The sequence below is a fragment of the Malus domestica genome, chromosome 11, assembly GCF_042453785.1.
Source record: "Malus domestica chromosome 11, GDT2T_hap1".
NCBI lineage: Eukaryota > Viridiplantae > Streptophyta > Magnoliopsida > Rosales > Rosaceae > Malus > Malus domestica.
In genome coordinates, this window is record NC_091671.1 from 40620035 (window position 1) to 40645511 (window position 25477).

The 25477-nt window shown below is 37.9% G+C and overlaps 2 protein-coding genes, 2 long non-coding RNA genes and 1 pseudogene across 5 annotated transcripts; 2 read left to right on the top strand and 3 right to left on the bottom strand.

The window, feature by feature from the left end:
• The first annotated feature begins 550 nt into the window (after positions 1–550).
• LOC103449192 (uncharacterized) lies at positions 551–2451 on the top strand. The gene is made up of 5 exons (XM_070808127.1): positions 551–643; positions 1394–1500; positions 1633–1671; positions 1820–1962; positions 2132–2451. Exons 2-5 carry the CDS (start codon positions 1428–1430, stop codon positions 2270–2272), a joined length of 396 nt encoding a protein of 131 aa, XP_070664228.1. The 5' UTR covers positions 551–643; positions 1394–1427; the 3' UTR covers positions 2273–2451.
• Positions 2452–10732: 8281 nt separating this feature from the next.
• Positions 10733–11233, top strand: LOC139189570 (secreted RxLR effector protein 161-like). Its single transcript, XM_070808551.1, has 2 exons — positions 10733–10842; positions 10924–11233. The coding sequence occupies exons 1-2, from the start codon at positions 10733–10735 to the stop codon at positions 11231–11233; spliced, it is 420 nt and encodes a 139-aa protein (XP_070664652.1).
• Positions 11234–14490: 3257 nt separating this feature from the next.
• On the bottom strand, positions 14491–18814 carry LOC114819817 (probable transmembrane GTPase FZO-like, chloroplastic; annotated as a pseudogene).
• Positions 18815–19818: 1004 nt separating this feature from the next.
• On the bottom strand, positions 19819–22069 carry LOC139189328 (uncharacterized). Of its 2 annotated transcripts, XR_011573160.1 has the most exons (6): positions 21932–22069; positions 21668–21812; positions 21494–21559; positions 21095–21209; positions 20886–20970; positions 19819–20114 (listed from the first exon to the last, which is right to left on the bottom strand). It is a non-coding gene; the product is annotated as an uncharacterized lncRNA (long non-coding RNA). The 2 variants fall into 2 exon arrangements; XR_011573159.1 differs by lacking the exon at positions 21932–22069 and having other exon boundaries at positions 21668–21852.
• An 810-nt stretch (positions 22070–22879) lies between these two features.
• LOC139189330 (uncharacterized) lies at positions 22880–23747 on the bottom strand. Its single transcript, XR_011573163.1, has 2 exons — positions 23648–23747; positions 22880–23537 (listed from the first exon to the last, which is right to left on the bottom strand). It is a non-coding gene; the product is annotated as an uncharacterized lncRNA (long non-coding RNA).
• Between the last annotated feature and the right edge of the window lie 1730 nt (positions 23748–25477).

Genomic DNA, 25477 nt, shown 5'->3' on the forward strand with positions numbered 1-25477 from the left:
AACTCCTCCAACATCTCGCCGATCTCGTCCACTATCCCATCCTCTCCAGCTCCAGCGGTGGTCACGGTGGAGGAGGAGAAGGAGCTGACGGAAGATTCGGAGCATGCGATTTCGGCACCAAAATTGTGATCTGATGATGCATGCAAGAGAATGAGAGAGATTAAAGAGAGAGAGAGGTTTCAGAAATGAGGGGGGTTGCGTCGTAGAGAGAGAGAGAGAGAGAGAGAGAGAGAGAGAGAGAGAGAGAGAGAGAAAGGAGAGACAGAGGGCTAGGAAACATGAAGAGTGTTCTGGAAAAAAATGAGAGAATGGTTGTCGGTTGAGTTTGGAAAAATGAAATGGAAAAGGAATAGGAAAAAAGAAAAAGGAAAACAATTAAAAATGATTTTGTATTATTTTATAAATAAAAAAAATACTAATATTTTATTGCCAATTGCCCCGGCTATTCAGTGCAGGGGTGGAGATGCAAAAGACAATTGCCAGGAGAATGCACTATTTATTAAGGGCGATTACTGTTCATTGGGTGGATTAAATAGTGAATAGCCTGGGGGGAGGGCTCCTACACTGGAGTTGCTCTTAGGGTTTGTGTTCAATGTCCGCGGAAAACTCCAAAGCCGAAGCCTCGCTCATTCTTTCTCTGCGGGTATGAAAATTCAAAATTCAACCTCTTACTTTGTTTGTTTTAATTGTTATGATTTTTTTTTTCTAAATTTTTTCTTTCTGTTTGCTTTGGATCTCAATATCTCAATGCTTACCCGTTGGTTAGGGAGTTTAACATGTAATTCACAAATACACAGAGGCAGGGGATTTTAAAAATATATTCCCAGAACCCTAATTTGGGGTTGTTTTTATTTTTATTTTTTACCGTTCGTATGTTTCATACTTTATGGGATAACAAGATTTATTATTGGGCGTGGACAATTTAAATTCAGCCTCAGTAAGATCGATCTTTTGTATTCACTTTGGATTATGCAGCTTGTTGTGTCTTATGCTCGCTTAAAGTTAGCTTTCGTTCATCGGTTTGGACTCCATAGTAATCCAATTGAGCCGCGGGCTATGGTTTTCTTGCCATACACGTTTTGGGATATATCTGGAATCCTACACCAGTAGTTTGATGATCACGCCGAGTACCCCAAATTGTTTTTAACTAAAATTGTTAGCATGCGATGCGAGTTTGATATCTATTGTAATTGCCGGTCCTTGCGATCAGTTTTGAGATTTAAGGGTTAGCATCTAATTCTGTAAGGGTTAGCATCTAATTATGTCATGTCTTTGTCGCGTGATTGAATCGTTTGGAACAGTTTTCTTTTTCCATTTATATTCTCGTTTTGTTTCAGTATGTAAGCCTTTGTCTTATCTCGCAGGAACTAAACTTTAATTTGTAAACTTTTAGTTGGGACGGCTTGTCGAATTCTCGAACCAAAATTATGGCTCGTTATTATACTTCCCGTTCACGTTGGGGTCCACGTAGGGGTTCATGTTCGAGTTCCATTTCCACTGGTGAGTAATTACGCTGATATTTCGATTGTTTAAATAATATGTCAATCTGGGAGATGATTTGTTTGATTAGAATGAAACAGCCTTTCAATCTTTTTTTTATAGTCATTTATGCTTTTTCTTCTTAATTTGCAGTACCCCAATCCACTTACTCTGCTTTATCTGGCAAAAGGAGTAAGTATAAACGGCGCCATTGTAATTTAGTTTTGTACGCTGCTTGTGCTTTTTGGGGCTTCAATGCCTAGAATAATAATAATTTTCTCGCTATCTAACACGTAATTATTGTAACTAGCTAATAACATGTAATATTTCTATGAGTTAGGTCCTAGTGCCTGTGACGAGGTTGCGGTGAGATATCCAAACGGAGGTTCTACGGTCTTTTATCATTCAAATTTTCGTCCAAGTGCAATTGGTCGTGGCATTTCTGATGACCAATGCCAGTGGTTGCTTCGGGCGGTTGTTGAGGTACTTTCAGTTGCTCGATTGAAAAAAAAAAAAAAAAAGTCTATGTGCTATCTTGTTCTGCTTCTTGTGTTGGTCTTGTCAATCTTTGGAATGGAAAACAGATGCTAGATCATCTGTTTCTACATAAATATTAACAAGTGTTGCATCTATCTCTCTCTTTTGATGGCAGCTAAGCCTTTTTGGCGGGCCTGATGACCCGGAGTTTAAGCTTTTCCGAGGTAGCCTATGGAAAGAGTGTGGCATTGAGGTGGATGTTGAGAATGGTTCGTCCAAGAATGATTCGACTTGCGCTAGTTCGGCTCAGGATTGAATAAAGATGAAGAATAAATGTGTGATTTTGGACCTTGGTGCCGACTAGTGCGTGTAGTTAGCTTTGTTTATAAAAGTAGTAAATCCACATGCAAAAAGGACCAATTTGCTTTGGATTAAGGTTATGTTGGGAGCTATCTATGAACTTTACTCATATGATCTGATATCAGCTATTCCTCATTTTTAAGTCTCCTATAATTTAACTTGAAAATATCATTTATTCTTCAAGTCGTATTTCATTTCTTGAGTATTATCATATATATTTATGAAACAATGAGCATTAGGAGAAGAATGCATTACCTGCGCAAAATCAACTTTGGTAAAAATCTCAACTTTTTGCTTTAAGGAAAACAGGCATTTGGCCTTGGTTGTTTATTTATGAGCCATTTTTGGGTGGTCGTACACACATTTGGCTCACTAATGGATAATGGCGTTGAGAAGGAAAAGAGGGGTGTATGATGAGCAATTGAGCCAACTGAATTTGCAGCTGGAATCCACTCCTATTCAAAGTTTGGAGCCTGACTAGACCCGGCATTTTGGATCCGATCTGTTAACCTGATCCAATCCGTTAATATTAGTATTTAAGTGGATGCTTAACAGGTCGGGTCGTTAATAGGTGAACCCGTTAAATAACGGGTCACTTTGGGTCAACATGTTAGCATCCGTTAGTTGATGATGTTTTAGTAATTTCAGTAAAGTCTTAACAACAAAAAATAAACTCTGTGCAAATAATAATAATAATAATAATAATTGTTAACGGGTGAAATGGATGATCTGTTAACTTAACGGGTCGGGTTCAGGTGACCTGTTAACTTAACGGGTCGGATTGAACTCAACCCAAACCTAATAAATCCGACCCGTTTACAGGTCTAAGCCTGACAAATTGTTGCAAGCTTTTAAGGCAAAGTTTTACCAAGTTTTACAAAGTTCTAACTTCAGGAACTTCCTTTTTCTTTCTTGTTTAACTTTTTGTGAAATTATTTCCTTTAAAACAGCCAAGTTACATGTGCATCTATCTCACAACAATTTGGTTTGGAGCAACAAGCGCCTGTAAATCATGTGTCTTGGATTATCTAATAAATCATTAAAGCTTAATTACAGATGCAACAACGGCAAAGTAAACCTTAATTACATCCGAGGCAAAGTAAACCGTAAGTCATCTAAATGTATCAAAACAAATTAACAGTTTATCATGAATATGATATTTGGTACCTACACCGTTGATTTATTCATATATTTGGATGACTACATGATTCCTCATTCGAATAAATTTTTTGCATGGATGATCTTCAAATAAAGGTTGCAAGATTAAACAGTTCCAATTATGAAATTTACTGGTTGAAGATATTATTACATTTGCAAGTTGGGATTCACTGTATCCCTGTTCAAAGCAAACATTCCATTTTTGAGATATATTTTGAATTTCTACTACTCTGATTTATATGATTATGTTCTTATCACTTCCAAGTTTGTACTAGTTGTTTGACATGATAAGCAGTGCAGTTATTTCGGCATTAGATCCACTTATATAGGTTGGCATTCGGTCATTTATCTGAACATCGACCACAAGATGCTTGGCAAAGTTGAGTTGCAAACACTAACCTTCCTAGAAATAAAAGTTAGTGCATGTGCATAGCTCGCATCCAGCTTGCCAGTTGTCTCAGACTCATCTCGCAGCATTGAATAGATATCACCGACAGGATCCCCCGGCCAGATTCTGGCGATCATCTGAGTACAAAGAGAACTTCGACATATGCATCAGCCTTAATGCCTCATCCACATCAGATTGAGCCACAGTTTCAGAATGTCGGAGTCTTGCCTGTAAGCAAAAGAAGTTAGTTTGTCTGTTGAGCAACCCATCCAACAAACCCAGAAAATCTCTTTTATCTATAATACCCAAAAATAGTATATGGCATTTGTTAAAACTAGATTTCCATGCAAGATATTTCTTCCTCTACTTATGGATGGCATTTCTTGAGCAAACCATCAAATGGGTAAAATGTGGCACGAACAACATACTCATACATAATTTACCCCTTTACAATTCCAACCTACACTACTACAAAAGGACCTTATAGTGTCAGTGGATGGTGTCGGTTTAATCTAATATAGTAGCGAATAAGATAGTTGCGACACTAACTAAACATGACGTCGGATTTACTGTCGCTTATAACCGTCATAAAATACTGGTGTCGCTTTTAAACCGACATACACATACATTGTAATATTTTAAATACTGGTGTCGCTTTTAAGCGACATAAAGTATGAGTGTAGGGACAAACGATTGGAAGAGCTTTTTCAGTCAGTGTTGGTGTCGGTTTTAACCGACGCAAAAGTTTCCTTATTCTGACGCCACATCCAAGTGCACTGACATGTCAGGCTCACGTCGGTTTGAACCGACGCAAACTTGTCCTATTTCGAGGCCACCTGCTACGACTGTCAAGTCTGTCAGGGACACGTCGGTTTTAACCGATGCAAACTTGTCCTTATTTCGACACCACACAAACTTGTCCTTATTGTTTTTAAATATTTTAAAGCGTGCGTCGGTTCTGAGCGACATAGATTTTAGTTTTTTTTTAAATATTCTAAAACCCGGTGTCGGTTGTAAGCAACATAATGATGATCTTTATATACTCACCCCCGTGTTTTTTTCTTCCTCTCTTGCATTTTTCTTATTTGTTCTTCCAATTTCAAACCCTCCCCTTGTTTTCTCTCTTGCACCTTTCTTATTTGTTCTTCCTACTTCATTTGTTCCGTCTTCACAACAATAAGTGTTTCTTTCTTCTAATATTTTTATTTTCTCCACTTATGTTTAATTTTTATGTACAATTTATTTTTGTAGGGAATTTATTTGAGCTGGTTGAGTACATAAAGATTTGATCGACGACGGAATTCTTCCATAATTCAGGTTTCTATCACTAAATTCTTTAATTTTTAAATTGTATAATACACAAGTTTATTTATTTAAAAGTTCTAATTTAAGTAGTTAGATAAATTTCTACTATTTTTGTTAAATTAATAAATATTTAGTCAAATTAATTAATTTTGTCACTTGAATTGTTATGAGAAAATGGAAATGAATAATAGTTATAAGCGTTTATGTGAAATTGACATATTAAATATAACATAAACTTATAATATTTAGTAATATAAGAATATATTATGCTAAATTAATTTGTTTTGCACTCTAATTGTTATTTTAATTTGTTGTTATTTTAATTTGTTTTTGTTGTTATTTTGATAACTTTGATAACTTTTGGTTGTTATTTACTAAAATGGATTAGATGAGCATAATTTTGATAACTTTTTGTTGTTATTTTAATTTTTTTTACTATAATAGGTGTTGAAAATTAAAAGATTGCAATTGTGATATAGTTCGAGGGTTGAAAGATAGAAATTGAAAATTCTAATAGTTATGCCTACATGATAGAGATTGAAAGATTGTAGGCATCTTAGTGTCAACGTAATATTTTGTCCTCGTAAAGTGGTAAAACATGGACAGGAGTTGGTTGACGATAACTCGAAATTTGGAAGCTTATACAGCTGGAATTAATTTGTTTTTGGACCAAGCAGTTGCAAATGGTGTTGGCCCTGATAAGTTTAGATGTCCTTGCAAAAGATGTTGTAATCGATATACTTTTGTTAGGAACACCGTTGTTGAACATCTCATATTGTATGATATGGATAAAGATTATAAAAACGCTTGGTGGCGACATCATGGTGAGAAAAACATTGGAAAGCAAAATATTGGTGGCGACATCATGGTGAGAAAAACATTGGAAAGCAAAATATGGCAATCAGAGAAGAAGAAACAGGAGATGAGGTGGCTAGTATGCATGATTTTCTTAATGATGTATTTGTCCAACCATTAACAGATGAAGGTGTTGGGCCGTCTACTGAACCCCCTATTGGGGATGGGCATTCATAAGAGGTGGAGACTTTTTTTAGGTTGCTTGAAGAGGCAGATCAAGATTTATGGCCAGGATGTAAAAAGTTTAAGGAATTGGAAGCAGTTGTAAGACTATATTAGATCAAGTGTTTAGCGGGAATGCCAAACGAGATGTTCACCACTTTACTGGAGTTAATTAAAAGAATGTCGCCTAAAGGGGATTGTTTTCCGGAATCCTGTAATAAGGCAAAAAAACTTATAAATGACTTGGGTCTGACGTATGTGAAAATTGATGCATGTCCCAATGATTGCATGATCTATTGGAAAGATACTTCGAAGTTGACCGTGTGCTCAGTTTGTGGTGAATCAAGATATAAAATTACCAACGCAGAGGATAGCTTGAGAAAAAAGATCGCAGCTAAGGTTATGTGGTATTTTCCTTTAAAACCACAATTGCAACGATTTTTTATGTCGAAGCATACGGTTGAACATATGAGGTGGCACGCAATTGAAATGTCCTAAGGATAAGTTTATGAGGCATCCTTCAGATTCTCCAGCATTGAAGCATTTGGATAATTTATATCCGGATTTTGCGTCAGAAATTCGAAATGTCATATTAGGGTTGGCCAGTGATGGATTTAATCCTTTTGCGAAAATGAGGCATGACCATAGCACATGGCCTGTGGTGCTTTCTGTTTACAATTTACCGCCCTTGATGTGCATGAAGCAACCAAATTTGTTGTTGTCTCTATTAATACCAGGACCGCGCAGTCCTGGTAAAGATATTGATGTATACATGCGTCTACTGATTGACGAGTTGAATGAGTTATGGGATGTGGGCACTCCCACTTATGGACTATAAGTGATTTTTCGGCTTATGGAATGTTGTCAGGATGAAGTACACACTATGTGGCCAGCCCTATCGCTGGGTTCCAGACACTTTACTGCTTTGGCATGATCGAATAGGACAACCTGGACGAGATATTATGCGCCATATCCTCAAAGCATCTCATGGACATCACTTGAAATCTTATCCCAGCCATCCGTTTTGCAAAGCATGTTCCCTGGGGAAGTTGAACACTTAACCTTCAATTACCAAGATTATTCACGACCCCCCCTAAATTTCTTCAGAGGATTCAAAGGGATATTTGTGGACATATCCAACCAATGTGCGGACCATTTAGATATTTTATGGTGTTGGTTAATGCATCGACACGATGGTCACATGTCTGCTTACTGTCCACACGCAATGCTGCATTTGTGAAACTCCTAGCATAAATTATTAAGCTTAGGGCTCACCACCCCAATTATCCGATCAAGTCAATTCGACTGGATAATGCTGGAAAGTTTACGTCACAGACCTTTGACGATTATTGCATGTCTGTTAGGATTGAAGTTGAACACCTTGTACCCCATGTTCACACCTAAAACGGTCTGGCATAAACTTTCATAAAGTGCCTTTAAATGATAGCTTGGACTTTGGTTATGAGAACCAACTTGCCGGTATATGCCTGGGGTCATGCAATATTGCATGTAACTATATTGATCCGCTTGAGGCCCACCATTACCCAACCCCATTCACTGTTATAGTTGGTTATTGGATACGAGCCTAACATCTCGCATTTACATGTGTTTGGATGTGCAGTCTATGTGCCAATAGCGCTGCCACTACGTACCAAAATGGGTCCTCAGAGAAAAATGAGAATCTATGTTTGTTATGATTTGCCATCAATTATATGCTACTTAGAGCCATTGACATGAGATCTCTTTACCGCACGTTTTACGGATTGTCACTTTGATGAGACAATCTTCCCGTCGTTAGGGGGAGATAAGATCACTAATGTTTCTATAGAATGCCGCGAATTGTCGTAGAATACTCCCAATCGTACGCCGTAACATCACCATGGAAGGCCGAACCATCCCCAAGGGTGGGGTGGCCGCACCTGCCACACGGTAGGGTACACTGGTGGCTAGCCAATCACTTGCTCCTACCCTAAAGCATGTTAGGCCTCCTAGTTCAAAGGATTCACAACCCGAAAGAGGAAATTGGCACAAACTAGTGAACCTAGTATGAATCCAACCATTGCTTACTCATTCGTTCCAACGTATAAGGTTATTCTAGATTACAGTGATGTTTTATGAAACATGATGACCTCCTATAATCGTGATATTTCGGTCCATTACGCAGTTTTGGATGAGGTTTGGAATCCGAATTAGATGATAGTCGATGATGCATTCGTGTATACCGTTGCTTCCGACATCATGTTTAGCGATGACATTGAACCACGGTCCATTGATAAATGTCGACGTAGAATGGATTGGTCAAACTGGAAACAAGCAATCCAGGTCAAACTTGATTCACTAGCAAAACGTAAGGTGTTGGGGCTACAAATGGGTTTTCTTGAGGAAGCATAATGAGAAGAATGAAATAGTAAGATACGAGGAAAAAAAAAATAGTACGATACAAAGCACGCCTCGTAGGGCAAGGCTTCTCTCAACGCCCTGAGATTGATTGCAAAGAAGACGTTGATGAGTCGATATTATACCATATATTTTACCCTATTCTTAATTATAATTTATTAGTTTATTTTGGTGAATTTTGATACTTTGTTATGTATTTTTAATATAGGACATTTGACTTCCTCTGGAGAAAGGTGATCAAACGGATTAATTTTGGTGTGATTCCAATTGGAGGATGTTCGTGAATCTTTCAAGAGGATTGTATCAAAATTCCAGATTTTTCTACCAAGCCATTTGACCGTGGCGATGAAAAGAAGACCCAGCGCGCAGCTTTCCCGGATTGACGTTTCTGGACGTTTTGGGGATTTTGGAGGTCAAGATAGTATATTTTGAGGAATATTCCTTCTGAGGATTTGTAGATGACGTTTCAAGCTTTCAAAAGAGACCTTTTAGGACCAAATCAAAGTTTATTTGGTCAGTCAAAAGACTAATTTTCTGAGAACTCCGAATTTCAGTTTAAATAGGAAACCTTTTATTTTCTGTTTTATTATTTTATTATGTTTCCTAGTTTTATTCTAAGACCTTTTCTAGGTAGGATTTTATTTGATAGTAGTATAAATAAGACTTTTTAGCCATTAGATCAGGGGGAGACGCATTATTTTGGAGACCTACTTTTTACCTATAAGGTGTTTTCATTATTTTTTCTATTTAATATATTTTCTTTAGTTTTTATTATGATTGTTCATAACTAATTTCTTTTGCTAGGGCGAAGCCACGAGCTTTAGCATGAATATGTGATTTTATTAATATGCTTATGAATGGATGCATGCTTGCTTTGAATTATTAATTACCGCGATTAAACTATCTAATTGTCTAAGTGATTCGCGACCATTAGGATTTTTAGACAAGTAATTTGATATAATTTCTGTTGGAACATCACCCTGAAATTGAGGAGGGCTTCTTGTGATTAGTAATTGTAAGTTCACTTAAGGCGAACATCACGCTTTTAAGGATTGCATGGTTTTTCAAATGGTTTTCACAAAACTTAATGAGTCTTGCATGTTTATATTTGATCTGAACATCACAGATGGGTTGCATGTTAGATATACGTTTTCGCTTGAACATCATGAAGAAAATATGCATTAGGGAAACCTAACCTTAAAAGCATGTATGTGGAAATTCATAAGTAATTGGTAAATTTGCATAGGATTGTTAATGGTGACGGCAGAACCCTAGTGTTTAAATTGTTTTCCAAAACCGTTTTCTTTTGCTTTCTTTACTTTGTTGATCTATTTAATTGTCTTTATATTAAATTCGTTTTTATTATTTTTAAATTCAAAATCAACTTTTTCAATCTTTGTTTTCAAATATTTAGCTAAGAATTAGTTTAAATACATATTATTCATTCAATCCATGCAGAAAACGACCTTATTTGAGCCGTTTATACTACAACTACCTTGTTATCTTGCAAGTATTTTGAAGTGTTTTTATTCATACTTTTGCAGGTGGTAAAAATCTTAAAAATCCTATCTGACATATTCCCACTTAATGGACATCATAACGTTCCGCTACCGTATCAGTTTGGTAGTTTCCAAAAATCTGAATATGCAACTTATGGACGTGGTAACCGCGTATCTTTATGGGGATCTAGATACGGAAATGTACATGAAAGTTCCAGAAGGACTTCCATTGGCTGGTTCAAATAATTCTAGACCATGCAACACTCTCTCGATTAGATTGAGGAGGTCACTTTACGGATTGAAACAATCCGGGGGGATGTGGTATAACCGTCTAAGTGAGTATTTGACAAGTCAGGATTATGTGAACAACGAACTATGCCCGTGCGTGTTCATTAAGAAGTTATATTCTGGATTTGCAATCGTTGTAGTTTATGTCGACGACATGAACCTTATTGGAACTTTTGCATAGCTTAAGGAAATTGCAGTGCACTTGAAATAGGAATTTGAGAAGAAAGATCTTAGGAAAACTCGATATTGTCTCGGCCTGAAGATCGAGCATTGTTCGGATGGAATCCTAGTACATCGATCGAACTACACCTAGAAGGTGTTGCGTCGTTTTAATAAGGATAAAGCGAAGCCCTCAAGTGCTTCTATGGTCGTTCGAACTTTAAATGCTAAACGATATCCCTTCCGTCCGAAGGAGGGTGAGGAAGAGATTTTGGAGCCTGAAGTTCCATGCCTAAGTGCAATTGGTGCTTTATTGTACTTGGCTTAATGCACTAGACTCGACATCTCCTTCACTATTAATCTTTTGGCTAGATATAACAATGCGCCTACAAGCAGATACTGGAATGGTGTTAAAGACGTTTTCCGCTACCTTAAGGGTACAACATATTTGGGCTTGTTTTACACCCACAAATCCATGAGAGAAGACGTTGCTCCTCTCGATCCTCGGGTTGATTCGCGCCTCGTTGGTTACACAAATGTTGGTTATTTGTCTGACCCTCATAGGGCACATTCTCAAACGGTTTTTGTCTTTACCATTGGAGATACTGCTATATCTTGGAGTTCTACCAAGCAAACGCTAGTTGCAACTTCTTCGAACCATGCTGAGATTCTCGTCCTGAATGAAGCCTTGCGAGAGTGTTTTTAGCTGAGAGCAGTTATGGAACATATTCGAAACACTAGTGGTCTTTCTTCAGTCGTTGACCTTTCTACAACGATCTTTGAAGACAATGCAGCATGTATCGAGCAGTTAAAGAAATGATACATCAAGGGAGACAAGACCAAGCACATAGCGCCGAAATTCTTTTATTCTCACCAGCAACAACAACATCAGAACATTGAAGTCAAGCAAATCCGTTCCCAAGACAACGTGGCCGATCTCTTCACAAAGTCACTGCCCAAGTCTACTTTTCAGAAGCTTGTCCAAGGAATCGGTATGCGTAAATTATCTGAATTGAATCGCTTGTAGTCTCATTTGTAAGTTATGTCTAACTTAGGGGAGTATCTTGAAGCATACTCACTTGATCTTAATGTACTATTTTTCCTACGATTAGGAGCATTTTTTCCACTAGATTTTTGCTACCTAACGAGGTTTTAACAAGGCACCCATCCTAGGATGATCATACTCCGTTGAGTTCACTACTTTCATCCCGTTTGACGTTTGTTTTAGACATTATGCATACTTCTCACTTTTCTCCTTAGTCTATGGATTTTCCTCATACCTTGGGTTTTACCATAGAGAGGTTTTGTGAGTTTTACTACCAATGCATACTTACGTTTATTGTATCTGAGACTCACGTTCACTCTGTATGCCAACGACTTCATCAACTGTTCTACCCCATTTGCTGAAGACCTGATGCGACGTTTTGTTTGAGTATTTACATAGGGTTGCAGTCCTATCGGATTAGGATTGTGATTGTGTAAATCCTAGTATATCTAGGAGTATCTTGTAGTTACCTATTAGGAGTTGATTACCTATTAAGATATGTAATCATAAAAATTCTCCCTATCATACTACTATAAATAAAGGCATAAGGCGATGATACAATACACACTTCAAAATTAAATCTCTCATTTTCTCTCTTGTTGCCGTTGGCCTCCTCTTCCTCTTTGTCCTTATACAGTTCAGTCAAATAGGTCTACAACACACTTATTATTTTTCTATTTTTAGTTTATCAGATAAACTTACACGCACATATTACCTAAATAATTTATTTCTTCAAGGTAAAAGGAGGATGTGGATGGTTTCTTTTGGACATCTCGCCTAATATTAGAGTCAGTTTCTCAGCCACCAATGAACCAAGAAAAACGAAAAAAAATGGGAAGTCTCACATCAGTGACAACTGGAACATAAACAATTTTTCTATCCAGTATTACTCTCGATTTGGAAATGTCTTCCAATCTGGATTTACCCCAAAAGAAAACGTTTTCAAATCCGCTTTTAAAGTTAACCACAACTTAGCGCAAACAAAATCTAAATTACCGGTTGTAAAACTAATTTAAGATTTTGACCGGAAAATGTTGCTATCCAACTCTGTCTTTACAGCTAGGGAAGGCAATACGTGCAATGTATCTACCTGCATAGCATGTCTATGAAGCTGAATGCTGTGCAGCAGAACCAAGCCCTGCTTACCTTGAAAAAAGACTGTCAAAGAGCCATCTGCAACCATCTGAAAGAGCAACTGAAGAGAATCATCCTCAAACAAACTTTGTGCTGCCAAAGGATGGTTTGCCAGTGCCTTCATAACATGCTCATCATTCCCTTATACCCGCATAATTATAGGTTAGCAACAAAAAGAAAGTTAAAAACATACCATGAACCGATAACATAACAAACACAAGAGCACAATAACGTACAAGCAAAGACTATGTTCGCGTCAGGAATTTCCGTCGGGGATGGTTCCTGGCCGACGAGCACACAGCTCCCCGAGAGGTTGGCGCCGGTTGAGGGCAGCTGTCGGGCTTCTATTTCACTATCGGGCTTGGTCGGGCAAGTCTCGTCGGGCAAGTCTTTTATCGGGCAAGACTCGTCGGGCAAGGCTGAAAGAGAAGGACAGAGTTAATTTGAAAGGTGCCTTTGTGGGGCCTTAGGTGTAGGCCTTGAGGCTCACAATCAAGATTAACTTTGAGGTGCTCAGGCGTGCCACTGCCATCTTTAGTATGGCAGATGTAGAATGGATGTCGTGTTTTAGTTGTAAATATGTATATACCCGAGCAACCGTGTTAGATATGACAGGTGCCTTTGTGGGGCTTTAGGTATAGGCTTTGAGGCTTCCTGTCAAACTAAACCAGTGCTCGAACACATCATATTCGGTCTCGTGATTGCAGGAGTCTTTTAACTATTATACTTCTGATTACCCGAGTCCGAGAAGTAGAGCGAACCCAAATAGGTGCCTTTGTGGGGCCTTAGGTATAGGCCTTGAGGCTTCCCATTAGAGTTCGTTCTTATACTCGAACAGTCTAGACCGTAGAACGAAATGAATCCAAATAGGTGCCTTCGTGGGGCCTTAGGTGTAGGCCTTGAGGCTTCCTATCAGAATCCATTCCATACTTAAGCGTTCTATGATAATTATGATATAATAGAAACAAAACCAAGAGTTAGGTCGATTACTTGCGCCCCAAGTAACTTCGGACTTCTCGTTTATCAAGGACTGTCGTGGATGGGTTAAGTCCACATAAAGTTCTTTTTTATGCCTTGAGGCCAAGGACTTTTAAACTGATCAGATTTACATGCCCGAGGGCTTAGGACTTGGATCTGATTTGAACACTGAAGATATATTCAAATCGGATCTAAATACTGAGAAAGCATTTTCATCATTATTATGCTAGAAATAACTTGCATATAACTGGAAGTACACAACATATTGCTAGGCTTTAAAGAATGAAAAGACAAAGACAAAGCAAAGAAGGTCGGACAAAATTAAACCTTATCAGTTAAGGCTAATCGTCTTGCAGGTTCATATATTTGTAGTTTTGTCAAAGGTCTGAAAGCTTAGAGGGAGAGAGGGGGAGAGGGAGATACAGAAAGTGAATCGATACTACAACAAGTTCGAACAAGGTAGCAGAGCTATTGCAAAGGTTTGAAGAGAAAATTATCCCGCGGGGGATAAAGGCTTGTCCCGAATGGGATGAAGGCTTGGGCTGACTACAGCTTCGTTTTGAAGTCAAATCTGGCTTTTGAGCAGAGTTTGGGCTTGCATTTGTTTGTTTGATTGAGTGTCCTTATTTCTGTCTTCTCTTCCTCTTTTTATAGACAACTCGGTTTGGCCTTCTGTAGCTGCAGCCTTGCCCGAATGCGGTTTGAGGGTGATGACTCATCATTTTTTTTACATGTAATGCCACCATAAAGTACTTTATGGGATGTGCAGTCTGGTCAGTCTACACCACTTGGTCTTTGGGTAGGTAAGCAAGTGGTCATTTATGAATTGTATCAAGTCAGAAAAGGCCCTTTCCTGCTTTCCTAGGTTTCGGCCGGGCCTTGATCTTCTATTCCTCCAGGCCTCCTTTTGGGCCAGCTTCTTCCTTGAGTCCAAAGTCAAGTTTTAATCCAAACAGTATCTTGGTAAGGCTGGCTAACGTTCTTCACGAAGATTTCCATATTTCCAATAGCTTCGGAAAGATCATTCTGCATCGCCTCTTCAACTTCACGTGCCAAGGCGTCTGCAGTCCTTTTCACCTTCTCTATCATCTCTTGCCGACGAGCTGGAAATTTTGATATTGCTAATAACCTATATCAAAGAAGAAGCAAATAATACACATGAATTATACGTCGCAGAGGAAAGGAGTTCTGCCATGTTTGAGCAAAACCTTGACATTCAAGGCTCAAGCTTCAAGAATTGAAAGATATCTGCAAGTAAATGACGGCAGACACGAATAGTCAAATTCCAGAATACACGTTACCCGCCAGCTGAGGCAAGACCAAGAGCAAGAAGATCTTCTAATGTGGTCGGCAGCACAGATGTCAGAAGTGAAGCAGATAAACCAGCCGCTCCAAGTCCACCAAAAGTTACCAGAGACTGCAGTTGAAGCAAAAAATGTCCAAAACAGATTGACTTAATCATAACTAGTTCTTCATCAAGAACATCAACTTTTAGTTCATATTCTATACTGAGCTTACCACTTCACGTATTTCTTGCTCAAACAATTTGGAAGCAGCACTGGTACTGAAGCCCTCTTTCACTTTCAAGCTGAGTTCGTTTACTTTCTTCAGCGAATTCTCCGAATGCACCCCACTGTACGGATAGACAAATGAAGGCCAACGTTTTTCAAACATTTCTGCATACATCCTTCCTTCACGAGCACTATCTGATTGCAACCATGTCACATATTCTCCAAGTTGTTTCTTTATGACAAGATGTTGAAATTAAACAAAAAAAAGAAGAAGAATTAAAACCCACAAAACCAATAGATAAAGGAAGAAAAACAATTAGAGAATATAATTCTTTTAATTCCTATGCTGAACAGGAGATGAAATTCTGTCTTATGAACTCATACAGGCATAATCCTTGCATAATTCAAATTAGACTGCAGGGCTAGACAAAGGAATAGGGGAAAAAGCTATTAACTTACTTGTGCATCTGAAAATGCAGTACCCATTATGTCATTTTGAACCCTCAAGGTGGTAGCAATCGTGGAGGATTTTTCCCCTTTGAAAACATAGTTAGCAACAGATCAAGATTTGATAATTGCTAATATCAATCTGCAATTTCATGTGCATGCACAATGCGTTAACTCATGTTTGAAAATATACAACCAATTTGCCACTGGATCAAATTGTGCAAAACATACCACAGATAAAATTCTTCTTCTCCAAGCTATGCTTTCATTTTCCATCTTAACTGCATAGTTCTTAACACTGCCAACTATATCATTTATTGAGGCCAAGTCCTGCTTGGCATATCGGCAGTCCTGTGTGACAAGAGTTTCACAAGCAGAAAGTAGCTTTTCTGCAATTGCTACCGGTGTTTCCAGTTTAATTTTCATTCTTTCCATTCCTATGCTTGTTGACCCGTCTAAGAAACTATACAAGAAATTCTCAAGTTCAGAGAAATTACTACTTTTCCACTGAGCATCAGATGTTGATAGTTCTGCATAATTTTTCCCAAACATAGAAGCTGAAAGTTTTGCTTCAAGAGCAGAGCGCACAGACACAGGAAATAAAGTCACATGTTCAGTATTCAAAAGTTTTTGTGCATTCTTCTCGATGAATGACATAGCTTCCTCAAGCTGCAGAAATAATGAAATTAGATAAAGCAACATGAAGACAATTGAGAAGCTCAAACTGATATAGAAGCATCATATTAACAGGTTTTTTTTCTGCAATAGGATTACTAAAGGTAATATCAACATTCAATATGCATGAAATGCTAGAACCTCATGGGCATTGCGGTAGATATCAGATTTATTCAAGACAAACACAACTTTCTTCTTCCATTGCTGAGTATAACGAAGAAACGCAACCTGGAGAAAACACCAGTGACAAAATTGAATTCAGCTTTAGTGAAAATAATGAATAGGTAAAACTATTGCACCAGTCTAACATATATAATTAACCAAAGTCAGAATCAGTTAAAAGACTTTGAGACCCGCAACAATGTTTTTCTAGCCATATAGCTCAGCTACTTGCAGCTTTGGACTATTATCTACCAACGGAGAATCCTTCGATAAACCTTGTTATCAATCACATTCGAATAGAGGGGAATGATCTTTCCGAGATGTATATTTTAACTAGCATCCAGTTATTCTGTATAAATTATTATTATTATTTTTTTTTGTAAGAAAGAAGCCTGGAAAAAAGAATGAGATGCACCATATAAGCCTGTGAAATCTTTGTTTGTCAATTTGTAGTCTATAGATGCATTGAGCAGCATGTCATGCAATTTGACGAACAAAACAAATCATACCTCACTTTCAATTAACGGGCGATCAGCAGAGATGACAAAAAGAAGCAAATCGGCACGGGGCACAAATTCCTCAGTAAGGCGTTGTTGCCTTTGGAGAATAACATTAGTTCCAGGTGTATCAACAACGTTCATCTGCGTCCAATTTAAAATAAAATAAGTACGTACTACAAAATGTATTTTTAATCATAAAGTAGCATTAATCTAATCCTGGGAAGATGATAGACTAGATGTGCGGTAGATTTTGTTCTGCCTGCAACACACAACTTTTTATCTTGTGCATCCAACCATCATGATACGTATGATATTCAAGTAAACGAAGGCAGACTAACCATATAAAAAACCTATTAATAAGGGATTGTACCATTTGAACTGAATATAAGAGTTTGAAATCTACTCACTTCTTTAAGAATTGGAGCAGGAAGGTGGCATATATATTGACCATCTGGATGCCTTTCACAACGCTGTTCCTCACCAGCATCCATCTCAGTGTACCGTGAGATGTTTATTCCCGAGAAGGGCATTGATAACAGTTGACTTGCCTGAGTTAAATTCACCCTGTTGACATAAAGAGAGAAAGTGTCATAGGAGAACCACCATAAACATTCTGACAGAGTTCATGAATAAAGCCAACTGTAGAAAATGACACGATACTCCCCTCATGATTCTTCTAGCTCAAACATGACAAATAACTAAATTAAGGTGTACTTCTAAAACAGTCAGTTTGGAAGCATTAATCCAAACAAAGACCAAACAAGAACTAGTGCCCTTTGGCAAATTGAAGGCAAGATGACCACTCATGCGACTAAACGTATTGTCCTAGGCGTATACAATAGCAGACGAGACGTAGTGTAGTTAATTCCTAAAGGTTAGCTAAGGGTATATAGATGATAGAACCAAACTGTTTGTCGGGTCTACATTTGAAACCAATAATGGCTTACAAATTTAAATATCACTGAACTTTTTTATTAGCAATTCTCACGAACTACTGCATAACTGTTATCAAAGGCCACCTCAATTCTAAATTCTATATACTATGAAGAAAAGAAGGATTTACATGAAATATAGAGCTAATGCCAATGTATATTCCTGGAACCACAATTTGTTGAAGTTCAGCACACAATTACCACTATAACCAGCAAAAATGGCTCATCAATTTGAGAAACCGCATCAACGAGAAGTGAAACCTCCTCCATCTGTCATTCAAAATCAATATTCCACTTTTAATCATAAAGTATACGAATAAAAATGAATGAAATTATGATTATCTCAATATTAACTTTAACTACCAAATTCTTTAATTAAATGATCACCAGTGGAGCAGCTTTCTGGATGACATTTATTGCTTTAAGCAACACTGATATTTCTGCTTCTATGAACTTTTTTTCTCTATTCTCCAATTTAAGAAAACCAGCAACACTTGTACTGTCGATGGGACCATCATGAGCATCCACATTTTCCTTCTTATATAAGGCGTTATAAGAAGTGAACGTGACAAATATTGGTAACTTTACAGTTTTAAACAGACTGTTGAGTGCCAGAAGAACATTTTCCTGTCCGGCAATATCGTACATAAGAAAGTCAGCTCCTTCAGAGTTGGATGCATTTATGGCACCATCTATATCTTGCACATATCTTGCCACCAAAGGAAGGACAACCGAATCGGATTTAGAAGCCAGCATTGTGCTTCTTGCTACAATGGCAGGAAGACCTATGTAAGAAGAAACAAACACATCATTCACGACGTTACCAAAAAACACATCACTGACCGAGTCCACGGATTTTCGATACCAAATGCACCGAACTTCTATAAAGAAATGAAAAAGCATTACTCCCTTGGGATGAAGACGCGCCCGCCGAGGTGGATTGTACCAACGCCCTAGCCACCCGATAGCCACTACTCACAGTATAAGCACCCCGAAGGTTGTAGTGCCATACTAACCGATCCGGCGGTAAGCGGAAGACAACTCCTGTAACACATCCAATTTCCACGAGCAAGACTCTGTATCAATAAGTGCAGTCGTGTGTCCTGACAATTGAGCATGTTAGTGAAAATAATAATCGGGTGTGAAACACCACTTTCTCCCTTTTGGTCATGTGGTTGAGGGTGTGCGGTCGATGCCAGGACATAACATTGCAGATGATTTTACGGTTTAACCATATTGGTCAAGCTAATGGTGATGCACACCGTCTTGCTCGATTTGCTTTACATATAGGTGTAGCTTGCACTTGTTTTCTATACGTATGAATTGGGGAACTTAAAGGAAGGTAAGGAATACTTGGAGTTAACGGAAGACTTGACGCAAAACTAAGCACAGTAACCTTCTAGGATTCACATTTAGTGGGATAATGCTTGGTTGTTGTACTTTTTTTTCTTGGTTAAGTTGAAAGCCTCGACAAAATTTTATAACGCTATGTTCTGCACTCTATCCTCTTGTACAATAACTGTTATCAATGAATATCGTACTATTCTCCGGGCACACTTAATGGCATGGATTAGTACTTAGAATTTTAATAAAGAGTTGAGTAATATTAACCACCAATTAGAGAGGAAATGTTCACTCTCCCTCATTAGCACCAACTTGACAAAAGTCAGCACGAATCAGTTTTGGGCGGTTATAAATTTACTGTAAAACGTGAGAGCACAGATTTTTCAGTTCTTCCTTTAGCTCACTATTTACCCGATGTTACCGGAGCTTGAAATTTGCTAAGCATGTCAAGAGCATAATAACGTACAAGCAAATATTAAGTTCAGTATGAAAACAACTACTAGTAGCTGGCTGTAATTCAAATATGCGAAATATACACCTCAAACAGGGAGGAAGATATGATGTTAGAATAACAACAAATCCTGGCATGCTTAAATAATGTCACGATCCAAAATGCTACAAGGTTCTACTTTGCATACATCCATGTGTAACAAACATGTATGGTTTTGTGTACCATTAAGTTAAAGCCACCTCAAGCCGACGGACTTGACCTGCATCACCGTCATAATCTTCCTCACTTTTAAATAGTTCATCACGATCAGTAGCCTTTTTCTTTTGATTGGCTTCATCAGGATCCAGAAGGGCATTGAGAATATGAATGAGACAGCACGAATCAAGGGAGAGATTGTTTATCAATAGGCTGCAAACAGAAAAAGGAAACAAGTATGAAAAGCATACGGTATGAACAGCATACGGTACGGATGAAGGACCAAAAAATCAAAGTTAAAACCAAATAGAGGTCTCCAACTCAGACATGAATGACATTGACAACCGATTTTGGTAACTGGATCCAACAAAAATCAAATGAGGAAAAACAAGTTTTCAGTGACACAAGGTCGATAAAGTGGAGTAAACGTAGCTCTCAATATTCATACGAACGATATATTCAATCAGTGATGGTACTTTTGTTTTGTCATCCATGAACTTAAGTAACAGGTAATTCTTCATCATGGCAACATTTCATGACCCACAATCACGTCCTCTGAAAACGTAAATTTCAAGGAAAAATAAGACCTCTATTTTCTATTTTATTTTGGAGGAAGAAGTAACATTCAATCGAAATAAGGGTTCACACAGACATAAAGTAAAAGAATTGTACCTGATGAAAGGATGAAACCATCAGAGCTAACTACTTAACAAAGAAAAACTCTTACATATATGTTCTGAAAGGTAACAAGCGTTCAATAGAAGCTGGTAAAAGAGAGGAGTATACAGTAGAACCAGTTCTTTTACCAGCTAAGCACATCTCCTAATGAATGGAAAGTAACGAAAAAGGAAACAGAACACATCCTAATGAATTCTCTCCCATTAGGATCAAATAAATGGATTCTCTCCCATTTTCCATTTCCCTGCCCCCTTCATTCTTTTCTATGAAGTCGGATGCTACAAATGAGAAAGTAACGTTTGGTACCTTTCAGAAACATATATGAAAGAGCTTTTCTTTGTTCGGCATTACGTATATCCTCCCTAAGCCAGACACCACCAGCTTCTACCGGCTAAAAATGTTATCATATCAGAACCAAGACATACTAAGGCTGCAGAAAATCACATTAAAATAACACAGCACAAGGAATAGATGTTTAGTTCAACGAAAAGAAGGAAGGCCGATGAACCAATTACCAGGTCTATATGATACTTCCACACATACAAGCGGCAAATCCATGATGCCCATGGTATATGTAGAATCACCGCAATCAGGATTGAAATCTTTGACAGCCATTAAAAGAGCTTTGATCTGCACAGAGGAAACATAAAATCATAATGTGAGAATAATTTTAAAACAATAACAAGAAAAGCATGGATAACGCCATGATTTGAAAATCCACATACTAAAACAGTCAGCATAGCCTGTGTAGTCATCATTGGCTAGCTTATGTTGCTGATAGATAATAAAACTATATGCTTATCCAACATTAGAGTGTATATGTGCGGTATGCAGGTCAGTTGAGCAGTCATAATTAGTATATTTAGGATTTAACCATTGTCAATGAAGTGCACGCATATAATATATTACCATACCAGATGATGTTTGCAAATATATTTTGCTGTGCTCCTGTTGTCATTGACCAAGAGAAGAACAAGAATCTGGAAAGATAACCACAACTTAGCACAAACAAAATCCGAATTACGGGTTCTAAAACCTAATTTAAGATTATGACTCTGGAAAATGTTGCTATCCAACTATGTCTTTACAAATAGGGAAGGCTGTGCAGCAGAACCGGGCTCTCCTTATGTCGAGAGAAGACTGTCAAAGAGCCATTCGCAACCATCTGAACGAGCAACTGAAGAGAATCATCCTCAATCAAACTTTGTGCTGCCAAAGTATGGTTTGCCAGTGCTTTCATAATATGCACAGCAATCCCATGTACCCGCATAATTATAGGTTAGAAACAAAAAGAAGGTTAAAAACATACCATGAACCGATAACCTAACAAATACAAGAGCACAGTAACGTACAAGCAAAGATTAAGTTCAGTATGAAAAAAATGCCACGCGCTACTACTGGCTGTAGTTCAAATATGTTAAATATACACCTCAAACAGGGAAAAAGACAGATGTTAGAATAACAACAAATCCTGGCATGTTCAAAAAATGTCGCGCTTCAAAATGCTACAAGGTTCTACTTATACCAAACACAACGTAACAGCTATTAAGCCTACTGTGTTTTCAAAATCAGACTTTGCATATGTCAATGTGTAACAAACATGTGTAGTTTTATGTACCATTAAGTAAAAGCTACCTCAAGCCGATGGACCTGACCTGCATCACCGTCATAATCTTTCTCAGTTGGAAATGGTTCATCACGATCAGTAGCCTTTTGCTTTTGATTGGCTTCATCAGGATCCAGATGAGCATTGAGAATATGAATGAGACAGCACAATATCCCCGAATCAAGGAGAGAGTGTTTATCAATATGCTGCAAACAGAAAAAGGAAACAAGCATGGACAGCGTAGGGTACGAATGAAGGACAAAAAAATCACTCAAGTCCGTCACAACCAAAGAGGTATCCTAATCTGGTGAAATTAAGAAATTCTACCCCAGAAGCTAGAACTTGTAGAGCAGTTAACAAACTTGACATGACAACAGATTTTGGTAATTGGAAGGAAAAACAAGTTTTCACTTTTCAGTGACGCAGGGACACTCAAGTGGAGTGAACGTAGCTCAGGATTCATACGCACGATATATTCAATAAGTGATGGTACTTTTGTTTTGTCATCCATGAACTTACATAGAAGTAACGGGTAATTCTTCATGATGGCAAGAGTTATATCTCGTCTGTTGTGTTCAAATACTTCCTGGAAAATTCAGAATCGCGTCCTCTTTTGTATATTTTCGTCCAAACCAACATAAATCAACACGCAGAGTTGTGGCAGGCAAAAAGACACTATAAACAGGACAGTAAACTTGAAGGAAAGCATGCTTTGACTAACATGGACAAATACCAAGCAAGACAAAGATAACACAACATTTTTGCTATGATTTACAAAGTATGGCTTTCGATTATCAGTGGCGGGAACAATCCTCTCCCCTACAGGCTACAGCCTTTTTAACAGATGCACAAGGAATTGGTATCGTACCAAGTTTGTTGCATCCTCCTCATCATCATCAGTAAGCTCAATCAATGGATTCTCATCATCGAAAAGCAAAAGCATAGTGCAAAATACTAAACACCAGCTTAAGAGAAAATAAACTAAATAGAAAGCTGATACTAACACTTGCATTTTGCAAACACAGTATCCCCGAAGCACTCTTAGAAGCAGAACAAGAGGAAAATAAATGAGGTTTGTCAGTCTAGCACTCAAGCATAAAGGAAATTACAAACCAACCAACTCAACTATTTAATAACTAGTGGATAATTTCTAATGGCGTTTCCAATATGGTTATTCGATCGTAATTAGTTCGGGAATTGAAGTACCAATCAAGGTGAGATACCGGCGAGTTTCTGCGGCGGAAGGTCCAGCGCAGGTCGACCTCGTTTCTTCGAAGTCACCGATCGGCAGGTCGACCTCGTTTCTCATGGTCCTCAGTGCTCTGAGTCTGAGTGTGAGCCTTAGTCCTCTTCTGCTACTCAACAACGAACGAACGAACGAACCAAATCAGGTCAAATTGTACAGACAACTTCACAGAATTGAGAGAGGTAGAGAGAGAGGGGAGAAAATAATGAAACGTACTCGACGGTGGTTCCGTGGCGGTGGCTGACGGTGGCTCCTCCATGGCCGACGAGCACAAGTCATAGCTCCAAGGACGACATGTCATTTTTCAGAGTTCACACTGATTTGAAAAAAATAAATAAAATAAAACAAATTAAGCACAAGTCATAGCCCCAAGGACGACATGTCATTTTTCAAGTTCACACTGATTTTTTTTTTTTTTTTAAATAATAATGAAAAAGAAGGAAGAAGGAGAAGGAGGTACCCATGCAAGTCATTGGCTTGGCTTGGCTTATGTGGGGGTCCCACTGTCAAAGTTTGGCTGTGCAATTAAAAGAAGGAGGAGGATTGTCCAAGTTCCCGTGCCCTCCCATGCTTTCCTGATTGTGTGGTCACGGTTAAACCACGTTAATATTTTATATTATTATTTATTTTTGTCTTATTATCTCTATAAAAAAATAATATAAAATATTAACGTGACTTAACTGTGACCACACAAAACAGAAGGGCATGGAAGGGCACCGAAACTTGGAGGGCAGACAATCCTCCTCCTTAAAAGAAAAGGGAGAAAGGGCTAGCATTGCGCTGCACCGTTTGTAAGGGTATTTTGAACCATGTTGGACTTGCATGTACCATTTTTTTACTTTTCTTTTATTTTTTTTTATAAAAACTTGTACGTGTACATGTTATCACAAAAGCGATTAGTGTATTTTTTTTTTCTTTTTTTTCCTCAATTTTTCTAAATCGGCATTTTTTATTTTTATCAATTCTACACCTATTCGTGGTTGCACATGACTCATGTTTTATTTATTTGCAATCCAGGGTGAATACCGAGTTCAGTTAAAATTATGATGATTTATTTATGTTAACTAGTAAACATACATACAGAAATTAAACACGAGTGAAGCCCGCACAATGTTAGTAATTAAAATCTTGATTTAAGAGGGAATGGTTTTAGGATTAACGACCGAGAAACAATTCATCATGTGTCCAAATTTTGTACCTATCATTTAATGTGTCAAGCAACAGTTAAATTTTATTGTGATAATTGAGCTAGATTTATGTAAATTTTTTGAGCAATTATATAATATATCTCTCACACATTTTCTTCGATCCAATGATCGAATATTAAAAGGTGTAAGTGAAAGGTAAAAAGAGTGTGTTGGTAAATAATCTTGACCGGGCTAATTTCTCCAACTCTTGAACGTTTAAAGATGCTAAGAATATCACAAGCTCCCTTTTCCTTGCTTCCAAGGCCTTCGGGGTACCAATCACATGGATGCTGGAACACACTAAGATTACATGCCCATCAACCTTATCCCCACGATTCTCTTCTCTCTCTCTTTCTGGAGGCCCACGTGTTCACTTTTTGGGAACGCACACTCCACTGATAACAAATTGAAGGTTTTCTGTTTCACTTTTCTGTATCGACCAACTTTTTTATTTTTTTATTAAATAAAAAACATTAATTAAATTTTATGGTGAATCCCTTTCTTGTAAGGGATTGGCACATTGAAGAAAGGTTGCCTTATACCTGTACGGACGGGTTTGCGGTCCCAGTATAAAACTAATAACCACCAGAGAAGTCCACAAGCTTTCAGTGGGGATTACAGGTGGGTCCCATCCTAAGGCCTTCATGTTTCAGTGCGCCGCATAGCATTAGCATAGGGGGCTGTAATGATCGCTCTGTCTCTGACCCTCTGTGCCAACCCACAAAATCAAACAATCATTTTTTTTATTTTTTTTTAAAGATATTGCTGACGTTTCATTTTCCATGGTGACCAACTCTCTTTGCCATTTCTATGAATGAATGTATACTTGTGCCTTGTCATTCAGGATTACGATCTGGTG

What these genes read in the sequence shown, in the direction of transcription:
- LOC103449192 (XM_070808127.1), top strand. Translation starts at nt 1,428, where the DNA reads ATGGCTCGTTATTATACTTCCCGTTCACGTTGGGGTCCACGTAGGGGT. An exon ending in TGCTTTATCTGGCAAAAGGA is followed by an intron (nt 1,672 to 1,819) that starts GTAAGTATAAAC and finishes TCTATGAGTTAG; the next exon opens with GTCCTAGTGCCTGTGACGAG. An exon ending in TGCTTCGGGCGGTTGTTGAG is followed by an intron (nt 1,963 to 2,131) that starts GTACTTTCAGTT and finishes TTTTGATGGCAG; the next exon opens with CTAAGCCTTTTTGGCGGGCC.
- LOC139189570 (XM_070808551.1), top strand. Translation starts at nt 10,733, where the DNA reads ATGGTCGTTCGAACTTTAAATGCTAAACGATATCCCTTCCGTCCGAAG. An exon ending in AGTGCAATTGGTGCTTTATT is followed by an intron (nt 10,843 to 10,923) that starts GTACTTGGCTTA and finishes GCCTACAAGCAG; the next exon opens with ATACTGGAATGGTGTTAAAG.